General features: G+C 35.5%; 1 protein-coding gene across 1 annotated transcript in view; it reads left to right on the top strand.

Annotated features, from left to right (window-relative positions):
* Nucleotides 1-26,496, top strand: part of LOC128011215 (uncharacterized) — a 39,042-nt gene that overhangs the window by 6,053 nt on the left and 6,493 nt on the right. The window contains exons 8-12 of the mRNA XM_052593394.1: nucleotides 38-200; nucleotides 7,173-7,284; nucleotides 10,713-10,803; nucleotides 14,295-14,381; nucleotides 22,549-22,701. Of these exons, the coding sequence (XP_052449354.1) occupies nucleotides 38-200; nucleotides 7,173-7,284; nucleotides 10,713-10,803; nucleotides 14,295-14,381; nucleotides 22,549-22,701 (606 nt within the window). The remainder of the gene's footprint in view (nucleotides 1-37; nucleotides 201-7,172; nucleotides 7,285-10,712; nucleotides 10,804-14,294; nucleotides 14,382-22,548; nucleotides 22,702-26,496) is intronic.

The raw sequence follows: 26,496 nt of genomic DNA, 5'->3' as shown, positions 1-26,496 counted from the left end.
TTCATGGCAATGTCTTGATGTAAATATGTATTTGCAGATAGGGAAGTCGATGTGGTCTTGCAGGAACCCCAGGAAGATTGACATTGACACCTCGCGTTTGTATGAGCTGTTTGGAGTGAAAGACACGGCACGCATTGCCAGATCAGAGTCCATCAGTACTATGGAAATCATGTTAAACTCAAAGATCGCTCACAACTTCAGTAAGTATTTATACTTTTTTTTGTGTTCTCTTGAATCTTTTATCCAGCAATATGAGGTTTTGATCTTTCAGGCCATTAGCCAAAATCTTTAAAACTACCCTTTCACTGTTGAAATATAGAAAATCACAACCAGGATATTTTAAAAAAGTGTTTGGGAAGGCTTGAGGTCGAGTAAATGGCAGATTTTCATTTTCAGGCAAACTATTGCTGTAAATAAAGAGGATCAAGGCCTTATGTTGTTCTTGAGGAGGATTGTCAGGCCGTTGCTCGTTATAAATGGTGTATTTGTTGTAGAAGTTGTGGAATCAGTCATGGTGAGTGGGTTATTGATCTCTGTGGAAGGATTAGAGCAGCAACAGAGAAAAACCTCTCATGGGTTGACTTTGAATAACAATAGATCTGACAAAACAATTTGTGCATAGTGTGGTCCTCAATAGATTTTCAAGTTTGAAAACACACTATGAATTAAAAAGCAAGCTTTTTAGCAGACAGCCGTACCGATTACTCTTATGCTTATGTATTTATTAGAGGTGTTTACTAAGGCAAACCTCACTGTTAGTCTTGTTTTATACTTAGCTCGAATTTTGTGACTTATCAGGAAAGGTGTGCAGGATTTTTACCAGGCAGACGGGCAAATATTGTAATTTGAGTTACATTTAATTGATGTATCGTAAGCCTAAAAGTCTGAGATTGAACATTGAAAATCTGACTCAAGAGCTAATTTAAAGAGATGAAAAATGAAATGTACCCACTCTCCAATTGCTCCAAACCCGTGAGAGTGTGTTTCTTCTGTTGAACACAGAAGAAGATATTTTGAAAAGTGTTGGTATCTTAAAAGTTCATGGTAGCCATTGACTACTGTATTTTTGTCCCTGCTATGGAACTCAATGGCTACCGTCAGCTGTTTGGTTACCAACATTCTTAAAATATCTTCTTTTATGTTCAGCAGAAGAAAAAAACTCATAAAGGTTTGTAACAATTTTAAATTTTAATACATTTAAACCTAGAAACAAACCTTAGATTTAGCATTTTGTTTAAATTAAAGCAAATAAATGTTATGATGAAGAAATTAAACTGAAAATATAATAATAAAACTAATTCAAAATATGAATAAATGCTATAATACTAAAATAACACTGGAACAGATGATTGAAATTCTGAGTTTTACTTACACTGCTGGTATGTGAAATGGAAAATGTATTGAGTTGGAAAAATGGAACAGACTTTTTGACCATACTTGATGGGGTATTTAACATCCTTTGAAAATGAAATTAAGCACCTATAGAAAAAATGCTCAGGAACAGTTGACAGAAAACCTGATAAAAGCTCAATGCTGACATCTGAACGTGTCACACAAGCTACATCTAGGTGGCAGTGTTGCATTAAACTGACAAATCGACTGCTTGGAAATTGCAGCATAAAAAAAAAGTTACTGCAATATTTCTGTGTCCTCTAAGTGATACTAAAGCATGGAATATGTTGATTCATCACACTGCGTTTCGAGTGTTCTGTTGAAAACAACTCTTTGATGCTTGTTTCCCAGAAGCCAAGCTTTGTCATACATAAGAAGTATGTTGATGTTCTCTTAAGCTTGTTATTTCTGAGCACCTTGTTTATTTCTTACGTTATGTTGCTTTGCTGGTGGACTTAGAATAGCTTTAGAAGCATTGTAATGCTTTTTACAAGATGAAACTGATTTGCAAATAGAAGTAGGTCTTTGTGATCTTGGCTGTTAATATTTAAACCATCCCTAGAAGTATTATACAGATTTTTGACGTCACGTTTTTGCGCTTGATTGTTGGATTCTAATAGACAGCCAACATTTTATGTTCTCAAAGTGCACTTAAACTAAATTGTGAGTTGAAAGGGGTTACCGTTACCTTGCACATGCAAAGGTAGACATTTCCACCACTTTTTCATTCTGTTTTGACCTGAGCACTTCACAGAGAGGTAAATCAAGGCCTTGTCTGCTTGGGGAAGAAAAGAGATTGGATTTGAAAAGCAGCCGAATCCCTGTAAAGCTGAACGACAACAATAACACCGGCAGCAAGCAAACGGCTGAGTTTCTCTCGCAGGTGCCTCAATTAGGGAGGCGGTATGAAAAATGCATGGCACCCTTACTAGCCTGTGTGTCAGCTATCTCTTCCCTTCCAAGTGTCCTCTTCCTCTTCCCCTGTCTCTGACAAGCTGCGGCGGCAGGCAATCAGGGCCCAGAGCAGCCCCCAGGCAATTTATCTCTCAGCCAGTCTAACACGAAGGGGCAAAGGACTATAGAGCTCGGCAAAATGATAATGCCTCCTCAGATGAATATTGCATGTTGATCAGTAATAACTCAGCCAGAAAACTCCCCCGACTGCATGGAAAAGAAAAGAGACTAGCGGGGTGATTCAGCTTGTAGGGGCTCTTGCATGATGTGAAGGAAATGCCTGAGTGATTTACCCCATCCCGATTGTCCCGTCATATACCACATCAGTATTGTAACAGGATACATTGTTTATGTATCTTTACGGGTTTCGCTGAAGCATTACACAACAAACCGGTGGTTAGAAATGCAATGCCTTAGCTGGGTTCATTACCATGTAGCTTTATTCCACAGAGGCACAGACACTGTAGCAGACATAGCTTAAAGTTGCTGTGCATGTGGATGGCAATGTGTTGAAAATACAGATGAAGGAATTATGAGATTGTGCATTGCACTCGTGTCCGTGTCTTATCATCATGAATCAGCTTTCCATCCGTAAGTAGTAGTTTCGGCTAAACTTTTCCACCCCCTCTTGTGGATAAATAAACAAAACGATTACAAATCATCACTCAGTGAGGTTTATTTGAATATAGAGTATGTGATATTATTATCTTAGATCCAAAACATGGTGAGTGGCAAACACAAGCAGTAATTTAAAACATTATGCACACATGACTGTTCAAAAGTTTGGGGTTTGTATTTTTTATTTTTTTTCTTATGCCAAGGCTGCATTTATTTGATCAAAAATACAGAAAGAATAGTCAACGTTTGAAATGTTATTACAATTTAAAATAACTGTTTTCTGTAATTTGTATATATATGTTGATGCATAGCTGAATTTTCACCATCATTAAATATGCTGATTTAATGTTCAAGATACATTTCTTGTTCTTATTGATGTTTACCGTGCGATACATTACTTTTAGGAAATCTCGTATTAATAGTTTAAAAACAGCACTGATTTTAAATGTAATATATAAAATAAAATATATAAGTGGTTTGGAGACTGCATCAAAATAAAATAAAATTAATACAAATAATTTAACGATCTGTGCACGGTGTTTCCCCAATGACAGGTTTGGACGGTAGATATAAAATAGCCAGAGTCCTCAAACATTTTAAATATATAAAAATACGTGTGGGCGATAATGACCAAAATCTTGCATCATGATACGATTAATTTTATATCATGATAATTATATTCATCACAATATAGTTATTTTTTTCTTTTAAAAAGAATATTATTATATTAAATATATAATTATATAATAATATATATATATATATATATATATATATATATATATATATATATATATATATATATATATATATATATATATATATATATATATATATATATTACGATATTAAAATCTTTGATACCATAGAATTTCAATAATCCTTGTCACCAATGTCGATAAAAAAAAAATATATATATATAAAAAACTCAAGCTCACTGGGGATAAATAAACAGTCATTGAAGAAAGAGGAACAAGAAAATAATTACAAGCAATAGGACAAAAAAAGTACAATAAATAAGAAATACATTGTGTAAATTAATGAATCTTCACTGTATAAGTTATCTAAGCTATGTATGTATGTATCTATCTTTCTCCATATATATATATATATATATATATATATATATATATATATAATTTTTTTATTATTTTTTTTTACACTTACTACACAGAGCCGTAGCTCACTGACAAGCTACACAAAATTGCATTCAAAATCGACAATGAATCACCAGCAATTTTGAATGTGATTTTTATGTACCCTGTCAGTTGTGTAGCAAACGCCGCTTCTGGAGTCAATTTCGCATTCGATTTTTTTGCCCAGCCCTAGTTTATAGGCATAATTATTAGCATTATCATTTATTTATTTATTTATTTTCTTCTTACGCTAGTTACAAAAGTGATTTAAGTAATTAATATGAATGGCAGACAGGACGAATATTGGACAGCTTCCACTTTAGGCCGTCATTCAAATAATGAAAAAGCATTGCCATAAATAAAATAAATGATGAATTCACATTCTTGATCCTTCAGAAATCATTTTTATATGCTGATTTGGTGTTCAAGAAACATTTCAGATGTTGGAAACTTTATATTTGAGAGAATTGAATTGCATTGCTTTACTAAAAGGCCTTCAAATGGCATCAAGCACATCCAAAATTTATATTATTCCACATATTCTAGATTTTACAGAAAATATTATGATGTAACAACCTTTGTAACATTTTCATTAGTAACTATAATTTAATTACATATTTATTCTCAATAACTGAAACAGATTACAGTTACATTTATTTTGTAATTAACTAACTAATTACTCTCCAACACTTGCAATAGGCATAATGCATTCTAGGGACCTGAGATGCAAATTTGCTTTTGCTATACTCTCTTTTGTACTGTCCCTATACAAATAAACTTATAAATAAATATAGTAAATCACAATAACCATCTGATTATTTTATCCAATATTTGTGTGTGGTTACTTGTTTGATTGGTTACTCTGGTTAGGATACTGCTTTAAAAGACAGCTGCCTAGTTAGGTACAGTGGTTGATGGTGTGAGACAGTTTACCATTTTTTTTTAACAGGTCTGTTTTGTTCAACTACTTATTTGGAGTCTTTATATAATTTAAAAAGTGTATGTCTTAATATGATAAACTTAAAGACCAATCTGCTGCCAGCAGACACTTTTGAGGACTCTGCTGAATAAAAACAGTAACATTGTGAATTATTATTGCAATTTTAAATAACTGTTTTCTATGTTAGTGTATTTTAAGAATGTCATTTTCTTCATGTAATCATGAGTCTTTAAGGGACAGTTCACTCAAAAAATGAAAATTCTATCATTATTATTTTATAAATCTTATTTATTCCAAACTTTGGAATGCCAGAAAATATATATTCATTCTACAAAACTACTCAATTTAAAATTAAATAATATACAGTTAGGTCCATATATTTGGACACAGGCACAATTTTTATTATTTTAGCTGTTGACTAAAACATGATCAAGTTATATAAGTTATATATAGTTCACTCTCTGAGCTTTAATTTGATGGTATTCTCATCACAGTGGGATGTTAAGGAATTACAGCTCTTTAATATGTATCTCCTTATCAAGGGAATATAAGTAATTGGACAGTTGACTCAAAAGCCATTTCATGGACAGATGTGGGCTATTCCTTCATTATTTCTACATCAGTTAAGCAGGTAAAGGTCTGGAGTTGATTCTAAGGGTGCCGTTTGCATTTGGAAGTGGTTTCTCTGAACCACATCATGTGGTCAAAAGGATATCTCCATACAAGTGAAACAGATCATTTTTAATCTTCAAAAACAAAACAAATCCATCAGATAGATAGCAGGAACATTAGAAGTGGCCAAATCAACAGTTTGGTACTCTCTGAAAAAAAAAGTGATCTCAGCAGTATAAAAAGGTCTGGACGTCTGCATGGGACAACAGTGGTGGATAATCCGAGGATCTTCTCCGTGGTAAAGAAAACCCTTTCACAACTTATCCAGGCAAGAGAAGAACACTCTCCAGGAGGTAGACGTGTCAGTGTTAAAGTGTACAATCAAGAGAAGACTTCACCAGAGCAAATACAGAGGCTTCACCACAAGGTGCAAACCAGGCCAGATTTGCCAAACAAAAAACATATAAAAAAGCCAGACCACTTCTGAAAAAGATTCAGCCAAATCAGCAAAGTTGTTTGGATGGAGCTTCATAGTTCAAGTGGACAATGACCCAATACATACAGCAAAAACAGCCCAGGAGTTTTTAAAGGTAAAAAAGTGGAATATTCTGCAGTGACCAAGTCAGTCTCCTGATCTCAACCTGACTGAGCATGCATTTCAATAGCTGAAGACAAAACTTAAAGCAGAAAGACCCACAAACAAACAATATTTGGAGTCAGCTACAGTAAAGGCCTGGCAAAGCATCACAAAGGAGGAATCCCAGTCTCTGCTGATGTCCATGAGTTCCAGACTTAAAGGGGTCACATGACGTTGCTAAAAATAACATTATTTTGTGTATTTGGTGTAATGCAATGTGTTCATGTGGTTTAAGGTTAAAAACGAAACTAAAAACAAACAAAACAAAAAAAAACATTATTTTACACATAATGTACATTATTGTTGCTCCTCTATGCTCCACCTTTCTGAAACGCATAGGTTTTACAAAGTGGTAATGGTTGTAATCTTGAGATGTGGATTTTCTTGCTGGGTTTATTGCTGAGATAAAATAATATCAAGGGGTGCAAGACCCTTCTTTTCTTATTAGAGTGAATTCCATTTGTTCCAGGTTCTGCAAACAGGAAAAATAGACTTAACATTGTAATTGTACCCTTGAACCTGGTGCAGCTCAATCAAAGTATGAATATGTTGCCGTAATGAGCGTCATACCAGTCACCACGGCACCCATTACTCATTCCTTTTTTATGTTTGCAACTTCAGCATAGCCAGCTTTATTAGGTAAAATTAAATTCCCATCAATTCAGGTTTTGTACAATGCAAATCAGCATGCATCTGGCCCTCATTGGTTTATGTAGAGAGAGGTAATTAAGCACACCACCCTTTTGTCTTCAAAATGCGCTTGGAGTTTTTCATCGCAGGTGGGAAGAATTGCTGTCAGCAGAGATTGTTTCAAGTGTTGCTCAAGACTGAACGTTTATGTATGTGTGTGTGTGTGTAACTTTATTATGTGTTGTCCCCACAGATATTTTTCTCAGAAGTTTCCCTGTGCATCCAAAAGAGCTCAAGGACAAATTATTGATTATAAATGAAGAGGAAGGGGGTCTCTCTGACGAGCATATTGCCTCTCTCAGGAGGTAAGAGTTACATGGAGACAAAGCAGCCTGCCAAACTCCACAGCTGACACAGTAGTTCATCTCTTCACAAGCGGTGGTGTATGTGTAGTAGGGTTGTTGATTGATTCATTGTTTCTTTATAAACACGTGCAGACATCATGTTTTGCTGCTTTTTTTCAGTATTTCTTGGCATGAGCGCCACATTTCTAAGACAGCTTCTCAGCTTAAGTCAAGTTTAAAAATGTGTGTGGAATATGTATGAATTTCATGCTGATCCAAGGTAGTTTATGCTGGTCTGGTACATCTTTAACTGTGCTGAAATATTTGATTTTCCTGCTCAAAATTTGCTTGTAAATCTCTCATTATGCTACTGTATTTAATCACAAAATCCAGGATTCAGTCTTTTTGCCAAATAGTTTTCTTTCCTTTAGCACAGGCTGTGGAACTGGTTGGTCATAGGACTCATTTGAGCTGATCTAACCTCTTTAGTTGTTATACCCTGAGCAAAGTCAACAAAGTCCATGCGAATGATAGTTAGCATTTTCAGGAAAAAGAAAATCTTCTTTGGGGGAAAATTACCCAACAATTATGGTTAAATGGTATTAACTGTCCATTTAAGTGCCACTATATTTAATCAAACTTATTTTTTGTATTATTATTTATTAACATTTAGTTTAGGCTTTCCACTGTTTAAAACTTAACAGTCTTAAAAAAGATTCCTTACAAAAAAAATTTTAATAAAAATTTCTTTCCATCTTGGTCACAGAATTGTTTTAAAAGTGATCACATAATTATAAATGGTATACAATTCAATTAAATACTGTAAAAACCATGATATTGTGAAATATTACAACAATTTAAAATAACTGTTTTGCATGTTAATATGTTTTAGAAATGCAAATTATACATATGATGGTGAAGCTGAATTTTCAGCATCATTACTCTAGTCTTCAGTGTCACATGATCCTGATAATGTTCATAGTTCACTGAAAAGCTTCGCAAACAACTTTATCATTGCAGCAAAATTTCGTAATATTGAAAATATCATTTGCATTTATTCATGTAGCTTGTCAGTGAACTATACGGCTCTGTGTAGTAAATGCTGCTCCATCTGAAAGCAGGTGATGGAGATTTACTACTGGATACAAAACCTGACAATATCCGGTGAAAATGTCTATCTTGCACATCAAAACAGATTCATCGGCACTAAGGAGTTGTGTCGGTGCACAACCAAATAAAGATAATAATTCCACAAATAACTGCAATTGCAGGTTTCAAACAAAGATGGTGGCAAAGAGGCAAAACATACAAACTGCAGCTTTAAGTAATTATTTTTTAAGACTGTTAAGGTTCAAACAGTAATAAGTCTAAACTAAACAGTAAAAAAAAGAAAGAAAGAAAAACACACAGATATGTTTATCTGTATACCCCCAGGGCATCCGAGATGTAGGTGACTTTGTTTCTTCAGTAGAACACAAACTGAGATTTTTAACTCAAACCATTGTAGTCTATCAGTCATATAATGCAAGTGGATGGGAATCACAGCTAAAATAAGAAATAATAAAAAACATACACAAACATAACCAAATTGAACCCTGCGGCTTGTGACGATACATTGATGTGTAAAGACACAAAACGATCAGTCTGTGCAAGAAACTGAACAGTATTTATAAAAGTTTTTTACCTCTGATGCACTGCAATGTCGGAACTGTATGAGCCCCTACTCAGAACACAGCCTGGATGAGGCGTCTTCTTCTTCTTGCTTTACAGTGGATTGCACACTTATAAGTGCATTACCGCCACCTATCTCTCAAGTGGATCATTGACACTCCTAATTGAGATTGTAGATAGAGTGTCACTGGTCAATTTGAGAGACGGGTGGCGGCAGGGCCGGCTCTGCCGACAGACACAAAACAATCAGCCTTATAAGTGCATTACCGCCACCCAGGGCCAGCTCTGGGTTATTTGGTGCCCAAGGCAAATTTTTAATTCTGTAATTTTGCGCCCCATCCAGCAGAATGGCGCCCTAGGCGGCCTGTCTGGGGCGCCATCTGCTGGATGGGGCGCAAAATTGCAGAATTACAAATTTGCCTTGGGCACCAAAAAACCTAGAGCTGGCCCTGGGTGGCGGTAATGCACTTATAAGACAGATTGTTTTGTGTCTATATACTTCAGTGTATTGTCATGAGCCTCAGGGATTAATTTGGTTTTGTTTGTGTATATTTTCTTTTTTTTTGTTTGTTTTACTGTATATTTTAGGCATAATTACCATCCATTTGCATTATATGACTAACAGACTGCAATGGTTTGTTTTTAAAATCTCTGTTTGTGTTCTGCTGAAGAAACAGTCACCTCTTGGATGCCCTGGGGGTAAGCAGATAAACATCAAATTTTAATTTTTGGGTGAACTATTCCTTTAACCTCAAAAGTTGATGCTTGAAAAAAAGACTGGTGTCCATGTTATTTGTCAGAGACCCTTTTATAAAATATAAATGAAAATACAGCAGTGGAGACCACAGTTCAATGCGAAAGAACAGAGTGCAGTCTGTTTTGTAAGATACTCAAGTGGCAGATCTAATGAAGACCACGGAGACCGCGGGAAGTCACGAGCAGTTCATGTTGAGGAACACACCACAGCATTTCTTTAATGCTAATATAAAAGAGCATATGCCAGGCTCTCTTAACAGAACAGCCTGCTTCTGAAACTTTTATTGGATGAATTTGAGGAAAAGGAAACTATTGAGTTGCCCAGAGGGAAGCTGGAAAAATGCTTTCTCTTCCACATTTGTCTGCAAGAAGCATCCTTAGATGACTGCTGGAGTCCGATCTGCATGCGGGAGGCATAATCTAATGTACCTACTGAGAGATTTATATTTATTTAGCCAAATGCAACCAATATCTGAGTGTGGCTTCCGAATGCAATCTCAACTGGGATAGTCCCAGCAGAAGCTGCAATATTAATGGTAGGTGGCTGTGGTTTCTCCATCCAGCATCCTTGAGCTCATGAAATAGTCAGTGTGGTATGGATTTGAAACATGCTAAAACGACCTGAACACAGGTCCATTTTGGAGGTGAGCCGGGTTCAAACAGGATGCAACTCAGGAACAGCCAGAGCATCAACTACCTGAGCACTTTGTACAAGCTGGCTGCAACTTGGCTTTTAATCAAGCCCTGATCCTCGGGCCAGTGGAAATCAGAGTAGCATGCACCCTTTTCAGAGGACAAGAAGGAGAGATGCAAAGAGAAAACGAGGCAATCTCAGAGGAGAAAATAGGCTTGCTAGGCTAAAAAGAAACAAGGGTTGTGAGACATCCTTTTAGAATTGTGCATGCTTAAAATGGGCATATATGAAGTATTAATGAAGCAGAGAGTTTGGACCGATGTAAAATGAAATTAGGGCTGGCATTTCAGTGCTTTGCCATGTTTACATTTGTGGTGTTCTTCATCAGATACATGCCCACCCCAGATGACACTGAGATGTATAAATCTCACAAAGGAGACCCGAGTGAGCTGCATGTGGTGGACCAGTACATGATGGAGGTAAAGCCATGGCTCACACTGACATCACACATAATCTCTGAAATAACATGGTCGATTACGTGATGTGAATGATATTTTTCATGCAATTTTTGATTATTAGATTAAATGTTATCTTATTTCTAAATTTAATTGCAAAAAAAGCATGTACAATTAAAAGCCTAAATGTGTATGCAAATATTTAGATTTTTTGCATTATCACATTATTTTCATAAAAACAAGCTTTAAATCATTTATATTTTGTTAAAATATATTTAATATAAACACACACACACACACACATATATAAATATATATATATATATATATATATATATATATATATATATATATATATATATATATATATATATATATATAAATTATTTAATATTTGATTGTCATGAAAATAATATATATTTTTATTCGTTAATTTATTTAAATTATATTAAATTTAAATCTATGCAAATAATACATAATGAAATATTCAATTAGTATGTATTATATTAAAATAAAATAAACATTTGTTCAAACAACAACAATGTATAAATCAACAAGTTATATTTCTATGATGTATACACTTTTTAAATATATGATGCATAAATACTGTACTAATAGTATCATTGTTTGATGATACTAACAGTTTGGAGAAAACTGCTTGAGATGTCGTGAAAATATTATAATTCTAAATTAATAATTGGAATTTGAATAATAATTTATTTTCATTTTGAGGTGAAATATGTCTCTGACAAGTTCTTAACAGGCTTTTTGAGATTCCTCCAGATATTGTTGTCAACATTAATAAGTATCACTGTGCATTTTCTAAAAGCATCCCTCAAGATTTTGTGATTTGGCGACCACAGCTATCATATGCAGATTATCATATGAATCCCTGATGTATATTAGTCTGCATTACTCATTACCTACAGATTTTAGGACATCTAGTCAGTCGCCTTGGTCGGCTTATGTGCACATCCATATTTTCAAGTGCACTGATCCCCATTGTGTAAAAAAATCCATGAGGGGATTTCATTTAACAGCTGTTGGTTTGAATTCTTAACCTCCATCTTCACACTACAAATGAACCACATGACTTGATAAAGGGATTTTGTAAGAGAATTCAGCAGTAGCTGTCTAGTGTTTGAGAGGAATCTTTAGTAATTATAACAGGCCCTGGACATGCCTTTTGTGATGCATTAATTACAGCGCCAGTCCATTCGAAAGGTTTAAGGATCGGATTTATACAAGAGATTTTAGTTTTTCATGGTTTTCAGCAAACATTATTCTTGCATAATGAGCCTTCCACAATGTATTTTTTTTTTTTTACTGGAACACCTCTCCGGAAGTGGTGGACACAAAAAATTAGAGATACATAATACATAAAACACTTAAAATATAAATGTCTTTAACTTGAAATATATATGTGTGTATCTAACCTGAGGGCATACATTATGATTGTATTTCAGTCAATATCTGCAGGAACCTGTTAAATATGTGTATCACTGATTTACACAAAACTTGTAATATTTCATCCTAAAATCAAAAGGTAAAAGTTAGAAATTGTAAAGACATTTTTTTTTTTTAAAGTGTCATTATTTTCATGAAAGTTTAACTACTATCGTCTAGCGTAAGGCTCAAAAAAACAAAACAAAACAAAAAACTATTTTACATTAGCATAATGTGAAAAATGTTCATTATGTCATTAATGACTCACCCTCATGTCGTTCCAAATCCGTAAGACCTCCGTTTATCTTCGGAACACAGTTTAAGATATTTTAGATTTATTCCGAGAGCTCTCAGTCCCTCCATTGAAGCTGTGTGTACGGTATACTGTCCATGTCCAGAAAGGTAAGAAAAACATCATCAAAGTAGTCCATGTGACATCAGAGGGTCAGTTAGAATTTTTTTAAGCATCCAAAATACATTTTGGTCCAAAAATAGCAAAACCTACAACTTTATTCATCATTGTCTTCTCTTCCGTGTCTGTTGTGAGAGAGTTCAAAACTCTGCAGTGTAGTGATATCCGGTTCGCGAACGAATCACTCGATGTAACCGGATCTTTTTGAACCAGTTTACCAAATCGAACTGAATCATTTGAAACGGTTCGCATCTCCAATAAGCATTAATCCACAAAAGACTTAAGCTGTTAACTTTTTTAATGTGGCTGACACTCCCTCTGAGTTAAAACAAACCAATATCCCGGAGTAATTCATTTACTCAAACAGTACACTGACTGAACTGCTGTGAAGAGAGAACTGAAGATGAACACCGAGCCGAGCCAGATAATGAACAAATGATTAACTCGTTCACGAGTCAAGATCCGGTTGCATCGGTTTTCGGATCACCAGTAGTAATGGAAAGTTCGGTTCTTTTCTGCGAACCGGTTCTTCCAGACAGTTCGATTCATTAAACCGGTTGAAGAAAACGGTTTACCGTTTCTTTTGCGCTCAACGTTATGACGTCATTGGCGATGATTGCCCTTGATTCAAGGCTTCGGTTTACCCGCACTCATAACATTAGCACAGAATCAGTTCAGAATCAATCACCAAAAGAATCAGTTTGGTTCAGATGTGTCAGTCTGCTTCACGCTGAATCACACATGCGCAGTATCATCAGCTCCTCGGTTCTCGAATCAGACGCGTCTGACAGAAAGGGTTCTTGACTCGTGAACGAGTCAGTCTATTTTTCGTTATCTGGCTCGGCTCGTTGTTCATCTTCAATTCTCTCTTCACAGCAGTTCAGTCAGTGTACTGTTTGAGTAAATGAATTACTCCGGGATATTGGTTTGTTTTAACTCAGAGGGAGTGTCAGCCACATTAAAAAAGTTAACAGCTTAAGTAATTTGTGGATTAATGCGTATTGGAGACGCGAACCATTTAAAACGATTCAGTTCGATTAGGTGAACTGATTCAAAAAGATCCGGTTACATCGAGTGATTCGTTCGCGAACCGGATATCCCAAACTGCTTTGTTTTGAACTGTCTTACAACAGACACGGAAGAGAAGACAATGCTGAATAAAGTTGTAGTTTTTGCTATTTTTGGACCAAAATGTATTTTCGATTCAAAAATGTAAATTCCAACGGACCCTCTGATGTCACATGGACTACTTTGAAGATGTTTTTATTACCTTTCTGGACATGGATACCGTGCACACAGCTTCAATGGAGGGACTGAGAGCTCTCGGACTAAATCTAAAATATCTTAAACTGTGTTCCGAAGATAAACGGAGGTCTCACTGGTTTGGGACTACAAGAGGGTGAGTCATTAATGACATCATTTACATTTTTGGGTAAACTATCCCTTTAAATGATAAAGTACTTATATCCATACCTGCACAGTAATATTTTTACACCAGCTATTTATACATTAAATGTTGCAAATTTTTTATATCATACAAATAATCATAGCATTGTGAGATTTACCCAAATGTAATAACCTGAGTTATATATAATGTTTATAGCGTCATATCTTGACATTATCCAAGCCGTCTGATGATATATCACCTCTTCCTCAGATGTGCAACATCCCTAACCTCAGCGCCCGTCTGGACCTGCTGCTCACATTGCGAGAGCTGCCCATCTGTATGGAGGACCTCACACCGGTCAGACTCTCATTACAAACACCTCATATGCACCTGTCAGTCATGTTTGTGTCGGCCTGCTTCTGTTTCTCTTGCTTTTCACCTCTCTTTTTCTCTGAATTCTGCTGAATTGCTTACCGATCGGGCACATTCAGAATAAGTCGTCAATATAGAATGCATTTATTTCAGAAAGTGAGGCTCTTTTGGAGGCATCCATTATTATTTTCCAGTTACAATAAGCAGCTTTTGTGCATATGTGTGTGATAATTTGCAGGTTTGTGTGCACGCTGGAATTTTATTTAGCAGTTAGCACCGCACCGCACTGATGATTATGATTGACAGAAGAAGAAAATGAAAGTTTGTTTATGGAAAAACAATCTCATGTGAACTCAAGTCTCACAGTACGCCTGGAGGAAATCAGTATTGAAGCTTCGCAAAGGTGGCTCCCGAGGCACAGCTGAACGGAGATGAAAAAAAAAAAACAAAGAGAAAGAATAAAAAGCTCATTTACTAATGCAAAAGATAATCTTGGCAGACAGCAGGTGCTCAGAAAAAATAAATGAAATGGACCTGATGTGAAAAAAAGAAGCATGCATTAATACACAGGGGTTCTGTTCGCAACGAATCAGCACTTAGAGTGGGCTGAAGGAGTTTCTAATGGCAAATTTCCTTCAAGTTATTTATTAGTTAGAGAGAGGTAGTGGCAGACAGGAAGAGATGTAACCCAAAGAGCACTCTGAAGGCTTTTCTACCTGTGAGTAAAAAAAAACACTGAAATCCCTCTTGTACATTGAGTGCATCTCAAAAGTTTTCTATATGAGTTGATCTGTACTCACCGTGCTCTTCTATTCTGCACCACTGAATACCTTTCTGTCATATGTTCAGTTCTCTCTGTGCTCTGAATTGGGATTCAAAGATGTGACATTCATCTTCACAAGCTTTTCTGTGTGAACAGATGATTATATACCGGCTGCAAGTTTAAGCCAGCAAGTGTGGAGGTCAGGATCACGGATGCGTCTGGGATTTTTCCAGAGGTTATGGGTGTTATACGGCAACGAAATCGGCTTGACTCAGCATTCGGGTGTCAGAGAGGGCTTACGTTGTTCGCCTCGGGGAATTGAGAGCTATTATAGCCGATTTTGCTGTTCTGTCCACCTTGCTGTGCTTGGTGGAAGCAGCAGTCATTTGAATCACTCACACTTCTGTGTCAGTCATGAGAAACAGGGTTTCGGCAGGTCTTAAACAGGCTTCACACACCCTTCTACCTCAAAAAGGTCTTCAATTAGAGCAGCACAGAATGTTGCTCGCATGCACTGAAGAAAAATTAAAATGCATATCTTCTTTAGTATTCAGCTTTTATTTTCCAGTTTAAACACGTACACATCCTTAAATCAAGATGTACTTGGTGTAGAATTAATTAATTCTTGTTTTCTGTATAATGGCATTTTGAAGTCTTGTTTTCTGAGAAAATGAGTCAAATTAAGTACTGAAAACAAGAACAAATATTATGACAGTGGGGTATGACATTTATTTTTCTGTTTAAATTATATTTATTTTTCTGACCTCAAATGTCATATATAATGTTTAATCATAAACTCGCTTCATTTTGACAAATTTCACAGAAAATAAGACTTTTTGTCAGTTTTGTTTCTCTGTGTATTTTGATTTAAGAATCTTTGTGCTGGAAAACAAGACAATACACTGAGGCAGAACCTCATATTTTGCAGTGTGTTCAGAAGTATTCAAATGAGGATTTTTGTATTTATTTAGTAAAATGAAATCAAACGTAAAATTAGATATATCTGTTTTTATTTTTTATTTATTTAAAACCATTAGATCTGATGACATCACCGTGTCTGATCTCTTTTTCAAAATATACATGAGCCCTTTGAGTAAATGTGCTGATTGGGCCACATGTAATGCTGTTTAGTAAGTTTGAAAGACAGCATCAAATGACATTTGCAACCTGTTTTAATTTCGTAATGTAAAATGTTTGTAACATTTTACCATAAAGTTCCACTTGACAATGAAATATACTTACTGTTGTCTTACATTTTGTTGATTTTCAACATTTACTAAATACAATACTGAAAGTTCAAAAGTTTTATCTGTTAAAATTGTTTAATTGAACTGAGCTAACATAAAAAAACAACTGTACATTGTTATATAAAATAAATTATATAAAATAAATTAATACTGTAACAAATTACTTGATGATCATTGTTAGTTAGTTAATTCTAAAAGAAACTGAAAACATAAGGAAAACGCTCTACTTGTTTGAACTGTGCAGTGCTTAGAGTGTAGAGCCTGGTTAATACGCACCGCGTCAGCACGAGCACAAGGTGCGCGCAGCAAAAATGGCACTTATATTGAGGAAATGATAGATGGTTATCAAGCTTAACCAGAGAAGGTGAAGATTTTGGTATTCTTATGGGAAAAAACATGCAAGCACCATCACCAACAGCAAGTTTAGTTTTACTTTTCTTTTAGTTTTCAATTTGAAAAGCTTGTTGTCTTCATTGTTTACTGCACATTATGCTATGAAGGCTCTCTTTTACTATTATTTTTTATATTTGATTCCTCAGTGTTTGCTCAACGTTCTGTAATTTATTGATTGATATAAAATAGTCTAAAGCATGGTGTATGCCATGCCTCATCTTGTAGTTGTTTTTATGAAACGTTTCGTAAGCTAGTTTGTCATTTTATCTGACTTTTTATTGTTGTTGTTCTTTTTAACACAATGAATCCATCTTTTGTTTAAGTCTTCGTGAAAGTGAAAAGTGAAATGTGTGTAGATGTAAGCAAAACAGACAATTATCTTTTCTTGTGAAATGTGACAACAAGATCGCAAATTCGAAAGTGAAAGCCCATGAAGCTCGGCTTATATCCTCAAAAGAGGAACTCCCGTTTACAAAATTCAAATCACAAATAATACTACTGATGAAAAAGAATGGGATGAATGTTAATCAATAAAATGTATTCTGAGTTCTGAGGTCTTATATCACAGTATTAATTGATTGAGAAGCGTTACTCGTCATTGGGGAATCCTGGAGTGTGACGTGAGGGATCCCCAGTATTACAGCACAGCCACACACAAGCCATGACACAAAGTTACGGAAACTAAACAACCGAAAGCATGTCTTCCTTAGATGTAACGCTAGTTCTGTACTTCAGCGTTGGGTAAAACACCATTATAATCTCCTATGAAAGCTGCTTAATTGGTAACAGCAAAGATGTTGAAATAAACTTACGCACAATCGGCTTTTCCACATGCTCTGATAATCAAAACTTCTGCTTAGCGCTTGCTTAATTTCTGCAGAACAGTTTTTGTAACTGTATGACTTAATCCAGCTGTTGCTTTGGTCTTCATCAGAAGCCGCTTGCACCACCTGCTGGTGAGCGACTGACAGGAGATGGAGATCATGCCTCTGTGCTCTACTGCTATTCCTGCAGCTCCCGGATGTGAAAGGGCGAATAATCTGCCGGATTTTAACCACTGAATTTGTGGAAGCGAATTTGGAAAGTGAAATAAAATGGACCGAAATTTGCCTGTAGAATATTATACATAGTATTTTTTAACGGATTTAATATTTTGGAAGTGAATTCTGGAACATGAATATGAATTATTGAATTTTAATTATGAAAAGGTGTGTGAAATATTTTGAATTGTTCAGCTTAAATGAACAACTATATAAAATTTCAGGACCTAACAATGCAAGCCCTGGAAATTCAAGGCATTAAAATGCAAGTACTGTTAATGCAATGCATTATTTTTCAGTTAGTGCTATTCAGCATGCTTTTTTGTTTCAAAGATATAAGTCATTATTTTACTTCCATACGAATACACGCATCTTCCATTTCTCTTTCTCTCTCGAATAGGCAATATTTGAGTATATATATATTTTTTTGAGATTTCTAATTATTGGGGGATTAGCCCCCATCAATGTCTATGGCAGTTATCACCCTGATCAGACATATGCTGTGGCACTATCATGCAGTCTGTAATGATATGACGTCAGCAAATATTAGCAATTTTTTTCTAACATTTCTTTGAGTAACATAGGTGAACAAAATAGGTGGATGGAAACACAGCTGTGTACTCATCCTCATGTCATTCCAAACCTGCATGGCTTCCTTTCTTCTGTGGAAAAAGAAAATGAGAATTGAAAGATGTCCATATAATAAAAGTCAATGGGGTCCAAGTTTGTTGTGTTTGGACTAGGGTTGGGACGATGAATGGATGCAGAAGCGATTCGTGGATCGATTCTTAGATTTTTAGAATGCATGGCGATTCCTCTGGAATCGATTCTGAGCTTAGATTTGAACAGTAGATAATAATAATAATTCCTTACATTTATATAGCGCTTTTCTAGACACTCAAAATACTTACATAGTCAGGGGGTATCTCCTCATCCACCACCAGTGTGCAGCATCCACCTGGATGATGCGACGGCAGCCATAGTGTGCCAGAACGCCCACCACACACCAGCTCACTGATGGAGAGGAGACGGAGTGATGAAGCCAATCAGCAGGTATGGGGATTGTTAGGAGGCCATGATGGTCAGAGGCTAATCGGCGAATTGAGCCAGGATGCCGAGGTCACACCTCTGCTCTTTCCGAAAGACATCCTGGGATTTTTAATGACCACAGAGAGTCAGGACCTCGGTTTAACGTCTCATCCGAAGGACGGTGCTTGTTGACAGTATAGTGTCCCCATCACTACACTGGGGCGCTAGAACCCACACAGACCACAGGGTGAGCACCCCCTGCTGGCCTCACTAGCACCTCTTCCAGCAGCAACCTAGTTTTCTCAGGAGATCTCCCATCCAGGTACTGACCAGGATCAGCCCTGCTTAGCTTCAGTGGGAAACCGGTCCTGGGCTCCAGGGTGATATGGCTGCCGGCATAGATGGCGCTCTAATCTAGTTTTTAGCCGCACACTCAAATGCTCATGAAGAAGAGTGCTAAAGAGTTCTTGTGCGTTCGGCTGAGTCATGTAATTTCACTTCATCTTAAAATGTTTTTATGATGCAAGATTAATGTAAGCACAGCCCACTGTGAACACCTTTGTAATTTGCTTCAACCTTTTCGAATTTTATGAATGATTATTTTAGGTTCAAATGTCTGTAAGGATTTGGAAACGAGCAGAGTACGGGTGTTCCTAAAGCATGCAGTGCCATCTGCTGTTCAAAACTAAGCTCAGAATCGATTCAAGAAAGAATCACGATGCATTGGGAAAATCTCAGAATCAATGCAGAATCATTTCTCGATGCGTGATGCATCGATTTATTTTCCAAGCCCTAGTTTGGAGCCTGTAGTTCTTCGAAATGCCTCCTTTTGTGTTCCACAGATGAAAGAAACGCAGACAGTTTCGGAATGACCTGAGGAGTAATGATCATTTCTGTCTGAACTACCCTTTTAAGATCAATGCTATCTGTTTCTAAAAATGTTATAGTGTAATTCAGTTTGGACCCCGCAAAAGGTCTTCCATTTTTAAGAGTTCCCAAACAGGTAGCCAGGCTTCTGTTTCCACCGCCGCCATTAAATCCATGGGATTGTCTGACATGGTTGACTTTTTAAACCTGTAACATTAAGGCGGATTTACCCACCATCTGACAGGCTGGGTGCTAGGGTGGAAAATTGGTCTGGCTTAGAGTGGCGAATTCTGAAGAGCTCTCTAGGTGTGTTGTGCTTTGTCTCAGAGCTGTCTGAGGAATGCTAACTCCTTGTGGCATTGTGAGCTTTTAGTAAACAGAGAGCATGCGATGCACTAAGGAGTTTTAGTAAAAAATGCAAGAAGATCACTCATTTGGAGTGTTGGAAAGAAGCTTAGCTGAAGTTTCTGCCCACTGGGACTTGATTAGCATAGCTAGCTTTGGTCAAATTAGTGTTTAAGGGTGTGAATCACCAGGTAGAAATCAAGCAGAGGGCTCGAAGGCAATGTAGAGGCTCTGTGCGAGAGTCAAGGTTATGATGGAAACAGACGGGCATATGGTCTGACGGTTTGTCTCATAGATGTCAAATCAAGCTTTTCCTTTGGTTGCTGTTTTCCCGGTTGCTCTGTACTACACAGCACAGATTTTTATACAGGTTGGAAAATAACTAATAATGTAAACAGCTTCAGCAATTAATGCTAGCAGCTCACAATACCTTTCAGCCTAGCTTGTTTATCTTGGCTAAATCACAAGGGCTTTTCCCAAGAGTAGAGTAAACTTGTTTCTTGTGGTATTAATAGGAATATTAATCAGACTGTCTAAATGAATATGGTGTATCTATTTGGTGAAGTTAATTGGAAGTAATCCAGTGTGGTTCTGGGAATATAACACATTCAGTCTGTATCACTGAGTTTAGTGTTCACAAATGCAATTTATCAGACTAAATCTGTTGTTTTATTTCTAGACAGCTGCCAAATATTATGCATTTGGTATTAATGCACTGTCTATACACCGATGTGATATCCTGTGAAACCATTGTAGCATGAAATCAATGTTACCTTTTTTATTTTTTTAGAAACATTTTATTTTTTTATTATTATTATTATTATTTTTTTATTATTTAAACATTTCTTTATTTTAAATGATTTTATATTGTTACCTTTGAAGTGCTTGGAGCATTTATTTTTGTATTGATTTATTTATTTTACATTGTGACCTATGAAGCATTTATTTGTTTGTTTGCTTGTTATCTGATCTGCAAACACTTTTTTTTGTTTGAAATAATAATAATAATAATAATAATAATATAATTAAATGTTGTTATTATTATTATTATTATTATTATTATTATTATTATTTGTTGTTGTTGATGATGTTATTTATCGTTATTATTATTTACTGTATGAAACCACTTTCACATTTTGATTGTACTGAATATTTAAATGGAAAATAATTTTTCACAGATTAATTTATTCATTAATTCATTCTTTAAGTTATTTTAAATGCTGTTCTGTGAAGATTTATTTATTAATTAATTAATTAATTCATGCTTTCTTCTCTAAAATGTTTCTTCTGAGCTGAGAGACGCCTGAGCCCACTTTATTTATTTATTTTAAATGACAAATCATTTTTACAGATTTGTTTGTTCATTCATTTATTTATCATTTATTTATTAAATAATTAAAGGGGTCATATGATGTTGCTAAAATATAAAAAAAAAATTGTATTTGGTGTAATGAAATGTGTTTATGCAGTTTAAGCTTCAAAAAACACATTCTTTTCCACACACTGTACATTATTGTTGTTCCTCTATTCCTCGCCTTTCTGAAACGTGTAGATTTTTACAAAACTCATGGTTCTGAAAAGCGAGGTGTGCTCTGATTGGCCAGCAATCCAGTGCATTGTGATTGGCTGAATTTCCCTCAAGCATGTGAAGGAAATGTTACGCCCCTCAACATACAGTGATGCTGTGTCCCAGTGCGATGAGACAAAACCAATAAAACCTATTACAAATGAGGCATTTGCAGCATCCAGTGGAGACTTAAATACTGATTATAATGACTTATACTGTCTTTTTATGCATTGCGTTGCATCGCGCCGCGTAAACATAGAACCATGTCTGCATTTTCGATCAGAGAAACAACAAACAAGCGCTACTGTACACTGCTCAAAACTTGCGTTTGAATCATCAGGGGCAAATCCTTTAAATATGAAAACGTACTTATCGGCTGTGAGTCACTATTATTTGTGAGAACACTGGTATTGTAGGCTAATCTCCACAACGACTCCACAACATCATTAATTGGCATTAATTTACTGCATTAACTAACTGTTATTTTTTTACACAGTTGACTTGAAGTTGTGCCAATAGATCATCCACTGTAGTTCACTGGCATTGTTTTCTGTAATATCAGTCATACACAATAACATTCCAGAGTTTTGATTTAGCATGTGTACTTGTCATGCATTCTTGTTATAAATGCCTTATTGATGGATGGTAGTCGTTGATTGTACCTTGTACTTACTTCATCAAGAACCCCTTTCAAGAATTTTCCTTCCAGCTTCAAATAATAAATAAAAGCACTTCCTGTGTCGGCTCTGATACACACTTGACAAGCTTGGTCTGTGTCAACAGGACCGCTGAGAAATCCGGCTGCGCTCAAGTGCTGACGGCTGTTAAGTGAGAGGCAGGAAAAGTTTGCGGTTCGATTAGTTGGAGATGACATGTTCTGGCCTCTGTGTTTGTCTTGCAGCTGATTATCCAGAAGATCCGCATGTGCCAGCAGCTGTGGGCTTGTGACTCATTTGTCAGCGTGCTGGAGTACCTTCTGGCCGTGGGCAATTACCTCAACCAGAACGCAGGCAAGGACAGGGCCAAGGGATTTCGCCTCTCATCCTTAACTAAGGTAGGACCCGCAACCGCCAGCAAATGACCTGTGTGGGGTGGCGAGGAGAGCCAGGGCTAATAAAGCTTCTTACTGGCATACAGGACACACATCTGCTGGTTTTATTTCTCTCTTTCTTTTTTCAGCAGCTTTCATTTCTCCTCCGGTTGTTTTATCCAGTCAGCTTTGGTAGCAGCATTAGGGGAAACTAATAATATGGAATGAGATTTTTCAAAACAGTGTAGGTTTTCAGCAAGTAGCAGTCTCTGTTTATGGTGATGTTGTTTTATGCACAGCTCTGCACACAAACAAAAACTCAATACTTCCAATACTTTTTACTACAAATACCATCTCTCACATAAGCTACCATTCAAATGTTTTATTAAATAAATTAATATATTTATTCAGAAAGGATGCATTCAATTGATCAAAAGTGAAAACATTCATAACGTTTATTTATAAAATGATTTAATATTCTTACATGCATTTTATTTATTTATAATGTTACAAAAGATTTCTATTTTAATGAATGCTGTTCTTTTGAACTTTCTGAATCCTGAAAAAAATAAACAAATCCACAAAAAATGTTTAATAATAAATGTTTCTTGAGTAGCCAATCAGCATATCAGAATAATTTCTGAAACTGAATACTGGAGTTATGATGCTGAAAATCCAGCTTTACTTCACAGGAATAAATTACTTTTTAAAATATATTCAAATAGAAAACTGTTATTTTAAATTGTAATAATATTTCACAATATTACTGTTTTTATTGTATTTTTGATCAAATAATTTGAGACCTATAAAAAACATCATAAAATCTTACAGGTATTACTGATAAATTTCGATCCATATTATGACTCCTTATCTTACAATATTTAATCGATTAGTTCGATTATTATGATTTTTTATATATATATATACAGTATATTGGACAAAATACAATATATTGTAAATGCATTCAAAAATATTCCCATATAAATAAATATATAAATCATTTGAGATTGTAGAGAGACTGACTCAATTATATTATTCGCAGTGCTTCATAGGAGTAGGCGGTTGCTGCTCAGATTTTTTATTGCATTTCCAGCTGTTTCCATAAGTTGAAAGAAGTGTATTTTGTTGCATAACAACTGCAAAGATCATAGTCATTCTGTCTTAAAACATAAACATAATTGTTAAAAATTGTTAATGGAGAATGGGATGAATGGAGCACTGTTGTTGCACTCTATCATGGCATATATACTGTATTGTGACATGTATCATATCGTGACACATTGTTTAGTCAGGTTTATACGACCGCATCCACTACACACATCAGACGTGTTTCTCTTTGTTGTTCATTTGTGCAAGCTCTTGCCGCAGCGGCCCAATTCATTAGCCACACGGCAAGGCTTTTTTCAGAGCTCACTGAGTCATTAGTGACACTCCAGTAATTTGTATCGATTTTTGTGGCTAGGGTGCTTGAAACCCAGGTCCTCAGTGGCAAGATTAAGGGCACTTGCACAAGAAGCCGAACAACTTCCTCCTTTGCTAATGAGGAATCTGAGTACACCACCCCTGTGCTTCCTCCATAGGAACACAACAAAGAAAATAACCACACGCTTATTTTAGAGTGATGAAGTAAACCTCCGATGATTAATGAGACACACTGTCCTGGCATGTTCATCAAAAAAATCAGTTTCATCATTTAGTAGATTTATTTTCAGGACCAATTCTTATTATTAACTAGCATTTTGGCTGTTTATTATTACTTATAATGTACATATTAATGCCTTATTCTGAAAGACCATATTTTAGATCCCTTAAATACACCCCTTTACATGCCTTATTAATTACTAGTAAGCTGCAAATGAGGAGTTTACCGAGGCAAAAGTCATAGTTCATAGTTAGTTAATAATAATAAGTGAGAACCAGACCTTAAAATATTGTGACATTTTTTTATGTATGAAATTTGAAGAACTTTGCATATTTAGTCTTAAATATATATTAACATTTGAACTTTTTGTCACTGTTTAAAGCAAATGTCACAATATTTGAGATGAATATGCATTTTAAACTATTTATAACATGGTTTTCTGGAATACTTGACTCAGAGCAGTGAATTGTAGCATTTTATGTTTGTATAATAACTGCTAAACTGTATAAATAACTGTTTGGTAAATCTCAATGCTTTTTCTCATTACATAAAAAAAGAAAAATTAATCAATATTTTATGCATTACCATTTAAAAATTCGGAGAGGATTTTTTTTTTCTTCTGCTTACCAAGGCTGCATTTATTTGATCAAAAATGCAGTAAAAGCCATAATATTGTCAAATATTTTGACAAATTAAAATAACTATATTCTATGTGAATATATTGTAAAATGTATTTTATTCTTGTGTTTAAATCTCTTTTTTCAGCATCATTACTTATACATTACCTACTGTCACATGATCCTTTATGAATATGCTGATTTGCCGCTCAAAAAACATTTCTGATTATTAACACTGCTTCACATTTTTCTGGAAACTTGTTGCATTTTTTTTTTCAGGATCCTTTGATCAATTTAATGCATACTTGCTGAATAAAGGTAATGAATAAAAAATAAATAAAAAATCTTACTGACCCAAAACTTTTGAGTACCACTGTTTCTATTTATGTATGTATGTATTCATTTATTTCAATAAGTTGTAATAAGCCACAAAATATAAAAAAAATCCAGTTTAAGTAAAATTATAAAACACATTCATAAATAATTCGATTTTTTTGAAAATGCTAATTTAATTCCGAGTCGCAAAATATGAGTGATCCTGTGTGAACTAAGGCTTTGCTTTGAAAACAAAATTGTGTATTTGATTCCTCCTGGTCTTCTTTTAGTTTTGTAGAACAGGTTGGGGGTTGACATAATAAACAGCACAGAGAATAGTCCTTGTTTCCACCTATCTGAACATCAGCATTCAGCCTTTGAGTTTTAAATTAGCGGCAGCTGAAATTGTCGCAGTGGTTTCATATCTACATGCATTACCATAAAGAATAGATCTAGAGAGCCTGATAGATCTGCGCTCTTGTTCTCTGCAGGCCTCTTCATATGGAGAGCAGTTGAAACAGTCACTCTTAAACATGCACGCTGGGTTTTGTGGCACAAGTACTTGCTTTACATTTTCTTGCTTTGAGAAGATGCAACTGAGATAGGAGTGTTTGTGTTTAGCACGTATCACTTCATTCATTTTCAGTGCTCGGGTTATTCATGTTACTGATTGATAAGCTGTTTGAATTAACAGCTATATTTATTCTGTGTGTTCAAGACATGCATTTCTTATCATTCTCATTCTTTAGCCTACTGTAGAAATCTTTAAAAGCACTCACGCGAGACTGTGGCGCTCCACAAGATTTGAATTGTGGTTAATCAGAGAGCAGAACCTTTGAGATGTCAAGGAAATCCTTCTGGAAAAATGTTAAACTGGTTTTTCACATGTGCACAATAGAGGTACGCTTCGGTACAAGGACTTTATCTTTTTCCATTTTTAGTTGATGGTAATATGTGGGTGGGTGGTGAATTGTCAAACTTCACTCTTTCTCTGGCCTGGGGCAAGGTATTGGTATTCAAAGATGCGTGCATGAGCATGCATAAACTCTCACAAACGCACACCCAAAATAAATATTTGTTTTCCTCCGGTCAGATGGGATGTTTGATTGGGGATATTGGACCAATCGTTCCCAAACCTCCTCCTAATTGTTACAGGCAGTTGCTTTCTAAGAAAGGGTTCTGACTGCTGTTGAACCTATAAGTGATCAAACTGAATTTTTGTCATTTTGTTGTGTTTTAGTGATT

This window comes from Carassius gibelio, chromosome B23, assembly GCF_023724105.1.
Source record: "Carassius gibelio isolate Cgi1373 ecotype wild population from Czech Republic chromosome B23, carGib1.2-hapl.c, whole genome shotgun sequence".
Classification (NCBI taxonomy): Eukaryota; Metazoa; Chordata; class Actinopteri; order Cypriniformes; family Cyprinidae; genus Carassius; species Carassius gibelio.
The sequence above is the reverse complement of the archived record's forward strand: the minus strand, read 5'-3'. Positions and strand labels throughout refer to the sequence as shown.